At 36.5% G+C, this 12,008-nt stretch overlaps 1 protein-coding gene across 1 annotated transcript; it reads right to left on the minus strand.

The window, feature by feature from the left end:
- Positions 1-2,565: 2,565 nt before the first annotated feature.
- cyb561 (cytochrome b561) lies at positions 2,566-10,157 on the minus strand (the record flags this gene model as incomplete). Its single annotated transcript, XM_083895984.1, has 5 exons — positions 2,566-2,758; positions 4,251-4,408; positions 4,499-4,602; positions 4,723-4,821; positions 9,953-10,157. 5 exons carry the CDS (start codon positions 10,155-10,157, stop codon positions 2,566-2,568), a joined length of 759 nt encoding a protein of 252 aa, XP_083752110.1.
- Positions 10,158-12,008: the final 1,851 nt, after the last annotated feature.

Below are 12,008 nucleotides of genomic sequence, written 5' to 3' on the forward strand. Positions count from 1 at the left end.
TCCTACGCTGTTGTCCTTCAACTCGTTCTGCAATATACAGTACTACAAAAAAAGATGCTGTTTTATTTGTTCTACAAGATTCTTTAAAATTCCAATATTGACTTCGCCGAGATTTTACATTTTGAAATTATTCAACTGGAAACAGGGCGTCAACCTCATACCGTGACTCAAAGCTGCTGATGTCACCTTATTTCCGGCTCCTGACCGTGACTCGGTACGTTTCCATGCACATTTTAAGTCGATCTAAAGTGGTAGCGTCCAACGTAAACCGTCCAATAATGACACGTAGATATACTGGGACAGTACGATCACCAAAATGAACCAGTATCCGTGCTAGCCTCCCTCCCATTCATTCTCCTCCTGGCAATCGCGGCAGTCCGGAAAACGTCGGAGGAGGCAGGAGAAGAAAATGAGTTAAACTGTCTGAGCTTAATTCTGCGTTCACTTTAAATGCTCATTTTCGCGCCGGGGGCATTCGCGTCAATCGCGCCGCGGGATCACTTTAGTGCAGTCACATCATTGTAGAAGTTGACTTATTTTGGCCAACAGATAGCACAAACCCGGCCGACGCAAAATTCGCAAACACAACGTTAAAGACGGACGGCTGAAAACCTATAACTAGCTTAAATTTGACGGCCTTTGACGGCATTTAAGCCTTGTTGATATTCTTCACCAAGAGAGAAAGTTTAACATGTATTTATTAAATTAACTGCTTGTCTCGCCTGATTTTTAGTTTCCAAAGTTTTCACACAGAGCAGCTTTAATAATAACTGCTTAAACCTACCAGCAGAACATGAATGAATCCGAGTCTAATGTATGACCTCTGACCTTTGGCTCAGTCTCTCTGAACACTGCCATTTCTCTTACTGCTCAGGAGCCTCCAGCTTGTTATAGTAACTCATTCACTCTGGTTCACACCACGTTTGCTGACTGATGCACGTGTGGCGGAGACAGAAGAAGGACAGATAAAAAATATAATTGTACATGTGATCCCCAGCACAACGTGTGCTTTGAGTCTTAAAAAAAAGAAGTAATATTTAAAACCCGGGACTGTTACATCAAGATTAAGCATTTAAAATGTGTTTTTATTCTGTTTTTGTGACATAATTGACTGCATTACAATGAAATAAAGCTCAATGAAAGGCAATGTGAGTGGATCTTTTTTTTGTGGTTTGCCCCCTAGTGGCTATTGGATGTATTCTTATTTCCTGGTTGGCTTCAGGAGGGAGACTATATTGTAATATAGTGTAATATTTGTAATGTTTTAGACATTTCGGAAATGTTGAAGATTAACTTATGTTTCTTTTTAACTGATCCACCAGAGCAGGTACTAAAAAACACCGCACAGGTGAATTTGTGTTAGCATAGCATAGCATAGTGATGGCACTGGTGTTAGACCATGATGTTTAAATTTAGTGAGAAGGAAGTCGGGATTTTCTTGCTTGTTTTGTCTCATTTCCAAATTTTCCCTTTCCATGTTTTTGATTGGGTTTTCAAAAGCCATTTTGTTGTTGTACATATGTTACATATATGTCGCAATAAAATGTAGCAAAGTGTAGCATTAATTTGTACAAAAGAGTCCACAATTGAATTGAATTGTTTGTTATGAAAACAGACCGACGTCTTTTTACCATCTAGAATTTTACAGGTGATGCGTTTAATTTGACAAAGAAATCGAAGCCGCTTCATTTGCACGGTTTTGTTTATTTCCAATTTTGTATTTGGAAAAAAAAGACCAAGACAATATCAACAACAACTACATGAAGACAACACAACAACAACAACAACAACAACAAAACACCGAACTTTCATTAATTTGGCCAGTTTTCTGTAAACGCTTTGCATCAGGCACTAAAGGGCTAATTCCTGAAGTGGAAAAAAAAATAAATGTATTTATTTAAACTTAACTTGGTTCAACACATTCAAATATATAACATTTGATGAATACAACACACGGCATGTTCCACAGACAAATTACTTGGCTTCTCACAACTGGCAACACAAAATAATACATCTTTAGCATTTTAACCCTTTAAAATGACAGTTGTGTTTACGCAATAACGCAAGTAAAAAATAAAAATAAATAAAGCTAAAGTGGCAACGGTAAATCATTCGCGTTAACAGTCCAGGGTGTGAGAATTAGTGACATCTAGTGGTGAGACTGCAGACTTTAACAACGACAGGACTGCTTCACTCACAACGCTTGCTGTCGCCAGTGTGTCCACAAGATGGCAGCCTCCGTAAAACAAGGGCCTTGCTTAAAGTACAGATACGAAGGCTTATGCTAAGGCTAAGAAAACCAAACACTGTCGTAGTATTTTTTTTTGGTTTCTGCTAATGTGCCGTCTTAAATATTACATACTGGACCTTTAAAGATGCCAGTATGAGCTGTGTTTGGGCCTCAGGAACCAAAAGAGGTTCCTGAGCCGTTTGAGATGCTCTTAAACTGCATTTAAACATGTGCGTTAATTAAACGTGCCGCTGCGGTGACGCCATCCTGTTAACACCGAGCGCAGGACGCCGTTTGTATCCACGTTAAAGTGCCGTACGTCAGACCCCGGGAGGTCAGGGCGAGGCGGGCGTGCCGCCCTCCGTCAGGGTCTTGAAGTGGACCGACAGCGCCTCTTCCTCTGGGTTGCGCGGACGCCTGTAGTCTTCTTTGGTGGTCAGGTAGCCGAGCACCACGCCGAAACACACCAGCACGAGCCCCAGAACGTTGGCCAGGACGCCCTCCGGCACAAACTTGGAGTAGGTCGACCTGAGACCAGAGAGACGGTGGACAATTCAACATCATTTGTTTTGGGATTTTTTGCTACCAAGGTTTTTGGAAGAGCAGACGAGAAGGACCTGGATGAGTTCATGTGAAGGACACGGTCGGTCTGATTATATATTGTATGGGGACTTAAATATTGTTAAAATATCGTGATTGTATCGTATCGGGACTTACATATCACAATATTGTATTGTGACTTACATATCGTATATATCGATAATATCGTATTATGATATATATATCTTGATAATATCGTATCTTGATAATATTGTATGGTGACTTAAATATTGTGATAATATCGTATCTTCACTTAAATGTTGTGATAATATCATATTGTGATAATATTGTATGGTGACTTAAATATTGTGATAATATCGTGATAATATCGTATTGTGACTTAAATATTGTGATTATATCTTATTGTGACTTAAATATCGCAATATTCTATTGTGACTTAAACATAATGATAATATCCTGATTATACCGTATTGTGACTTAAATATTGTGATTATATCGACTTAAATATCACAATATTCTATCATGACTTGCATATCTTGATAATATCGCATTGTGACATATATATCTTGATATCGTATCTTAATAATATCGTGATAATATTGTATCGTGACTTAAATATTGTGATAATACTGTATTGTGACTTAAATATCGTGATTATGTCGCATTGTGACTTAAATATCGTGATTATGTCGTATTGTGACTTAAATATCATGATAATATCGCATTGTGACTTAAATATCGTGATTATGTCGTATTGTGACTTAAATATCGTGATTATGTCGTATTGTGACTTAAATATCATGATAATATCGCATTGTGACTTAAATATCGTGATTATGTCGTATTGTGACTTAAATATCGTGATTATGTCGTATTGTGACTTAAATATCGTGATTATGTCGTATTGTGACTTAAATATCGTGATTATATATCGTATCGTGACTTAAATATCGTGGTAATATCGTATTGTGACTTAAATATCATGATTATATCATATTGTGACTTAAATATCATGATAATATCATAATGTGACTTAAATATCGCTATAATATTGTATCGTGACATACATATCGTGATAATATCGTATCGTGACTTAATTATTGTGATAATATCGTATTGTGACTTAAATATCGCTATAATATTGTATCGTGACATACATATCGTGATAATATCGTATCGTGACAATAATCGTGATAATATCGTATTGTGACTTAAATATCACAATAATATCGTATCGTGACATACATATTGTGATAATATCGTATTGTGACTTAAATATCGTGATAATATCGTATTGTGACTTAAATATCGTGATAATATCGTATTGTGACTTAATTATCGTGATAATATCGTATAGTGACTTAAATATCGTGATTATATCGTATCGTGACTTAAATATCCTGATAATATCGCATTGTGTGTGTGAATTTTGGGGCGGCTACATTTCAGAGACACATACATGATGCTGAAGAGGAGTTTCTCTTTGATTCCGAGCAGACAGGTCCCGATGGCCATGGCCATCAGCAGCAAACCGCAGAAGACGTGGACGGGGAGGTAAGCGGCTCGTAACTGTGACGACGCCAAGGGAAACAGGAAGAACAGCAGACCCAACACCCACTAGGAGAAAGGAGTGTGTCTCAGAGTTAGTTAAGGTTAGGGTCAGGGACACACAGGGTCGTGTGTGTGTGTGTTTATACGTATACGCACCTGTAAGCAGAACACCACCATGGTGATCATGCCACACCAGCTGTGCAGAGTGTACATGTCTGGGATCTTTGATGCTTTGTGGAAATCAAACACAGCTACAAAACCTGCACACACACACACACACACACACACACACACACACACACAGTAATAAAGTAGTAAGACATTCATTAAAAATAACACACACAGTGATATGAACTTACACACACGCGTCTTTAACATACCTACGATGCTGATGATGAGGGCGAGCAGGTGAATGATGCCGTGCAGTATCTTGATATTCCTCTTTGCCTCATTACGGAATACTCTGTAGACCAGGATGGCTGAAGAGAGAGAGAGAGAGAGAGAGAGAGAGAGAGGGAATAATTTGAATAATGTGTGTGTTTTATATACAGGAAATATACAGTCATAGTCATAATATGTTATTGTGACTTAAATATCATGATAATATCGTGATAATGTTGTGATAATATCGTATCATGACTTAAATATTGTGATAATATCTTATTGTGACGTAAATATTGTAATAATATCGTATCGTGAATTAAATATCGTGATAATATTGTATCATGACTTAAATATTGAGATAACAATGTATTGTGACATAAATATTGTGATAATATCGTATTGTGACTTAATTATTGTATTGTGACATAAATATTTAATTGTGACTTAAATATCGTGATAATATCGTATTGTGACTTAAATACTGTGATAATATCGTACCATGAGTTAAATATCATATTGTGACTTTAATATCGTTTTGTGACTTAAATATCGTGATAATATCGTATTGTGACTAAAATATTGTGATAATATCGTATTGTGACTAAAATATCATGATAATATTGTATTGTGACTTAAATATGGTGATAATATCATATCTTGACATAAATATCGTGATAATATTGTATCGTGACTTAATTATCGTGATAATATCGTATTGTGACTTAAATATCGTGATAATATCGTATTGTGATTTAAGTATTGTATTGTGGCTTAAATGTGATAATATCGTATCTTGACATAAATATTGTGATAATATTGTGATAATATCGTATTGTGACTTAAATACTGTGATAATATCGTACCATGAGTTAAATATCATATTGTGACTTTAATATCGTTTTGTGATTTAAATATCGTGATAATATCGTATTGTGACTAAAATATTGTGATAGTATCGTATTGTGACTAAAATATCATGATAATATTGTATTGTGACTTAAATATGGTGATAATGTCATATCTTGACATAAATATCGTGATAATATTGTATCGTGACTTAATTATCGTGATAATATCGTATTGTGACTTAAATATCGTGATAATATCGTATTGTGATTTAAGTATTGTATTGTGGCTTAAATGTGATAATATCGTATCTTGACATAAATATTGTGATAATATTGTGATAATATCGTATTGTGACTTAAATACTGTGATAATATCGTACCATGAGTTAAATATCATATTGTGACTTTAATATCGTTTTGTGATTTAAATATCGTGATAATATCGTATTGTGACTAAAATATTGTGATAGTATCGTATTGTGACTAAAATATCATGATAATATTGTATTGTGACTTAAATATGGTGATAATGTCATATCTTGACATAAATATCGTGATAATATTGTATCGTGACTTAATTATCGTGATAATATCGTATTGTGACTTAAATATCGTGATAATATCGTATTGTGATTTAAGTATTGTATTGTGGCTTAAATGTGATAATATCGTATCTTGACATAAATATTGTGATAATATTGTGATAATATCGTATTGTGACTTAAATATCTTGATAATATCATATCTTGACATAAATATCTTGATAATATCGTGATAATATTGTATTGTGACTTAATTATTGTGATATTATCGTATTGTGACTTAAATATCGTGATAATATCATATTTTCACTTAAATATGGTGATAATATTGTATTTGACTTAAATATTTAATCGTGACTTAAATATCGTGATAATATCGTATTGTGACTTAAATATCGTGATAATATCGTATTGTGACTTAAATATCGTGATAATATCACTCATTGTGGAAACAGGTTTACAGGCTCACAGGTTTAGGATTAGGAACTGGATCCAGTGATACACTGAAGTGTCACTGATGAATTAGCATAAAAAGGAAGGGGGCGTGGCCTACGTGACAGATCTCAGATGCCGGCCCCTCGAGGTGTTTTCCACCGCTGATGGCCGTGTGACGACCAGCTGACCTTTGCTTTTATTGCACTAACGTAATCAGGTGCTGCAGCAGACGGCTGTGCCTGTTCAACCGTTTCAACATAATGTGTTTAGTTTCATTAGCGGAACACAAACGCAGGCCTGCAGGAGCAGAATAAAACCGTTTGAGCACAGTGACGTCTGGATTACAGTGACATACGACACCTTATCTCACAGACAGAGTCGTCCAGAACATGATGTTTTTAAAATGAAATCATGACGAAAGTAACTTCACGGCTTCTTCAATCAATAAAATACTGTATCTGCTCTCCCCTTAGAAAAGGTTATGCAATGAAGTCGTCAATCATTTATCCTCATAACTTCTCTCTTGAATATATTTGCTTGCTGTTATTTCCAGGTATTCAGGTTTTTCTCACGTTTTTTTCTAATATTTGTTTCTTTTTAGAGTATATTTGTTTAAAGAAATATGGCTGTTTTTCCTATTTACACGTCATCTCAGTGATGAAAGACGGTACAAGGTCAAATAGATCTAACTCCCACCATGTTTGGAAATGCATCAATAGTCAAACTAGTTCATGGAGTCGATCTCTCTTTGTGTTGCACTTTGATTCCTCTGTCATTTTTGTGGAACTTTACAAAAATATAGAGAGAAACTATTTCAATACTGAAGACTGAAAGTTGTGTGTTTTTCAGAAACCCAGACACAGGAAGGGGAGGGGCTGAAAATGAACAGGGGAAGACAGGAACAGGAACAGGAAGCAAAACTCAACAAGGTACAAACAAGTAAAAACAGATAACTGTTAAAACGAAATATCGCGATAATATCGTATCGTGACTTCAATATCACGATAATATCGTATCATGACTTAAATATCGTGATAATATTGTGATAATATCGTGATAATATCATATTGTGACTCAAGTATCATGATAATATTGTATCATGACTTAAATATCGTGATAATATTGTATCGTGACTTAAATATCGTGATAATATCATATCGTGACTTAAATATCGTGATAATATTGTATTGTGACTTATATATCGTGATAATATCATATCGTGACTTAAATATTGTGATAGTATTATATTGAGACTTAAATATTGTGATAATATCGTGATATTGTGATAATATAGTATTTCGACTTAAATATTGTGATAATATCGTATCTTGACTTAAATATCATGATCATATCGTAGCGTGACTTAAATATTGTGATAATATTGTGATGATATCGTTTCGTGACTTAAATATTGTGATAATATCGTATCGTGACTTGAATATTGCATTTTGACTTAAATATCGTGATAATATCGTATATCGTGGCTTTAATACCTTTATAATATTGTGACTTAAATATCGTGATAATATCGTATCGTGACTTTAATGCCTTGATAATATCGTGACTTAAATATCGTGATAATATCGTAACGTGACTTAAATACAGTGATATATTGTGACTTTAATATTTTGATAATATCGTGACATAAATATTGTGATAATATTGTGATAACATCGTATCATGACTTAAATGTTGTTATCATATCGTATCATGACTTAAATATCGTGATAATATCATATCATGACTTAAAAAAAGTTTTAACCTGAAAAAGTTTAGTGTGTTTTTCAGAAATTCAGACACATTATTAATCCATGGTGTCTTTTCTTTTTGAATAGACGCTAAACGGAGACACATGGATCCAGTCCAAGGTGCAGCGAGGGGATTTTCCCCAGCAACCGTCCTTATCAAGTCCTAAACGTCATCTGGTCAGCACACGCTGTAGTAACACAGCCAGATTATTCATCTGGGCCTTTCTAAAGTATTTTTTCTTTTATTATAATATATACTATCCTATGTTATTCTTTCTATATGATACTCTCTCCAAATCAAGCAAATTATCGCTGCCACGTTTTCAGGCTCACTTTACAAACTCCACCCGTTTATGAGGTTATGAATGCAAATGATCCCTGTGCTCGGGAAGATGATACGTTCATTACGCGCACGTTAAATTATCACGTGCACAGGATTCAGAACAAAGACTTTGTCAAAGACGTCACAGGAACACACAACTGTCAGGGTTGAGCCCTTCTTCTGTGTGTGTGTGTGTGTGTGTGTGTGTGTGTGTGTGTGTGTGTGTGTGTGTGTGTGTGTGTGTGTGTGTGTGTGTGTGTGTGTGTGTATGTGTGTTCTTGTACTTGCGGCACACTGAGGACCACTGAGGGTTTTTAACCAACAAAGTGAGGTAATTTTTACGGAGTGAGGACATTTTGGCCGGTCCTCACTTTGTTTTAATTGAAATCACTTCCTTAGGTTGCTACAACATGCTATACTCAATTTGTCAAAAAAAAAAATTATTTGGACGCCATGGACGCTGTATGACTTTTATGTCAAATTTTGGACAATGTTTTTTTTCACATTTTGATCGACATAGTATAGTATGATGTTTTTGTCAAATTTTGGACCAACATTTTTGGGTACATTTTTTTTTTTAATTTTGGACGACAGTATAGTATGAAATTTTTGTCAAATTTTGGTCACATTTTTTTTATTTTTTTTATTTTGGCCAACATAGTATGATGTTTTTGTCAAATTTTGGACCAACAACAAAAAAAATCGAAAAAGTTTTCCAGCCCTTTTTGCTCTGGGGCTCCCCCTGCAGACATTTTATGGTCCTGCAACCAGTAGTTCTTTGTAGATGTCATTCATGAAGTAGATTTTTGTAATTTTGCTGATTTATAAAGTGGAAATGCTGGTCCTCAGTATGCAGCAAGTACAAGAATGTGTGTGTGTGTGTGTGTGTGTGTGTGTGTGTGTGTGTGTGTGCGTGTGTGTGTGTGTGTGTGTGTGTTTGTGTGTGTGTGTGTGTGTGCGTGTGTGTGTGTGTGTGACTCGTCGTGGGTGTGGTCGATGGCCGTCTGGGTCGTGTCATCATAATGCATGTGGTCAGCAACAAAATGCCTGAGGCTTACACACACACACACACACACACACACACACACACACACACACACACACACACTAATACACAGTCTATTATTTAAAAAAATGACTTATCATGACCAGAACTACGTGTTTGGTCATTTGAGCATCAGCAGTTAGGGTGGGACTCACGGGCTTCCCTAATGATACGATATACCAAGAACATCGCGATACGACTCTGATTCTGTCATAATCGATATATTGTCAAAGAAAACAGTCGTACGGCGATTATACGCGATATCTATGTCTAACCATGGACTCACCGTCGCCCTGCAGGAAGACCAGGCCCAGCACCATGCACAGAGGGTGCAGGTTGAACTCCTGCGGTGAGCCGTCCCACGCGTATCCACCGTGGTATTTACCCATCCACACGCCGGTCAGCACCACCGAGGTCAGGCCCAGCACCTGCGACGCTGCCACCAGCACCGCAAACACGGAGCGACCGGAGCACGGAAGAGACTCCACCATGATCTGGGACACAAGCAAAGAACACAATCACTTTTTTTGAAAGGAAACCACGCAGTGACCTAAAGGTTGTCCTGTGTTATTGTTTCATTTCCACGGGCCTTTTTGTGAGACAGAAACCTGTGTTAAAAACAGCAAGTCTGTGCTCCAGAGTCGCTCAGCAGGTTTCTCAGACCACAACCCAGACACTCGTGAATATGCAAAACCACAATTTCCCTGAAACAAAGAGAAGCCGACCGGGAAGTTTAACAGGACCAGAGACGACAGGAGAGAAATAAAAACAGAATTATACTTATTAGAGCCCGAGCCACGAATGGCAGGGGACGAAACGGCACAAATTTGTGCCAATTGTTATCCTATATATTGTTATGCTTCAGGTTATTATTATTAAAGGTGCATTATGTAATAAATCTAAATCAATTGGCCATAAAATCCTCCTAATATGTCACAGAGACTCAGGAATAATGTTCATATAACAAACTGAACTCACCAACAACAACAGTACAGACAAAATATTTGCATTAAAAAAAATATTTTGCAGACTGCAAATCATGTTTATGTTTTGAAATCATGTTTTTGGCATGTGGCGCCACCTACCGCCGTCTACCAATCATTGCAGTCAGTAGAGTCTCAGCTGCCGAGCAACCACGGGTTGCCAGTTATGTCAGAAAATGAAACCTAAAAGACCTTGGTATTTTGAATTTTAATGTAGTAACTGTTTTTGGCCACATTCTTACATATGGCACCTTTAAATATGTGGTTTTGCTGTCATTTCTGAAGGGGTTAAAGTACATGAAAACTCTTGGAAATTGGTATGGAGGTCAGATCTGGCGAAAATGCGATATTGGCATAGCTCCCGGACCTGTGCTTTGCTCAAGGGCTCTGTAGCGCCCCCCTAAGGTGAAAACAGAGGCAAAATTAATTTTTCCACCGAATTTCCCCAAACTTGGTGAGAATATGTTATCGGCCGAGACGAACAAAAAAGTCGACCGTAACCATGGCCTCAACTCAACAGGAAGTCGGCCATTTTGGAATGTTTGCCTTGCATCTGGACGCGAGGGCCCTACCATGACTGCATACAGTCCTAGTTATTGTCCAGCCGCGCATACACAAAGGCTTCTTTAGCTAAATGACTGCCAACGTGGGCAGTCAATTCATTCCCTGCATTTATTTAATAAATGCACCTTTATTGCCACATCAACATGCACAACTGAGGATGAGCCGATATCACGTTCAGTATCGGTATCAGTCCGATATCGCTCAAAATCACTGGGTCGGATATCAAACAGATAAAAATGCAAAATCTGACACAATTCAAAACTGTAAAATTGAGTGTAAAAATGTCAATACGATATAAGCAATAGCATTTTTGCCAAGTCGTGATATCGGTATCTGACGCAGAATTGTATCATGCCATCGTTATTATGCACATTATACTCACTGGAAAATAATTAGTGCGTATTGCAAATAAAAAGGCTTAATCTGTAAAAACACGTTGTTGAGGTTAAAGTTGTGTTTGTTTGTTTTTTTCAGTAAAACCATGTCACCGGCGCCCGAGGCAGACGACCCAAGGCATGAGCAAACAAATTTGTTCTATTTGTTCTAACACAACTCGACTTTTGTTTTTCCCGACAGTGAAATGCTTTATTTTTTAGTACCTGCTCTGGTGACGTTCCAATCTTAAGATTAGATTAGTATTTTGATATTTAAATAGCGATTATCTTTTATCTTGTTGTTGTTGAAGATTTAAAAACCAAAGTCATTGAACTGGTTCAAGTTCAGTATCACCACACTTACATATATTCATATTAATACAATGCTATTTTTTCTTTCTTTTTTTAAAAACTGTCCTCT

This window comes from Microchirus variegatus (genome assembly GCF_963457635.1).
Source record: "Microchirus variegatus genome assembly, chromosome: 10".
NCBI classification, from domain to species: domain Eukaryota; kingdom Metazoa; phylum Chordata; class Actinopteri; order Pleuronectiformes; family Soleidae; genus Microchirus; species Microchirus variegatus.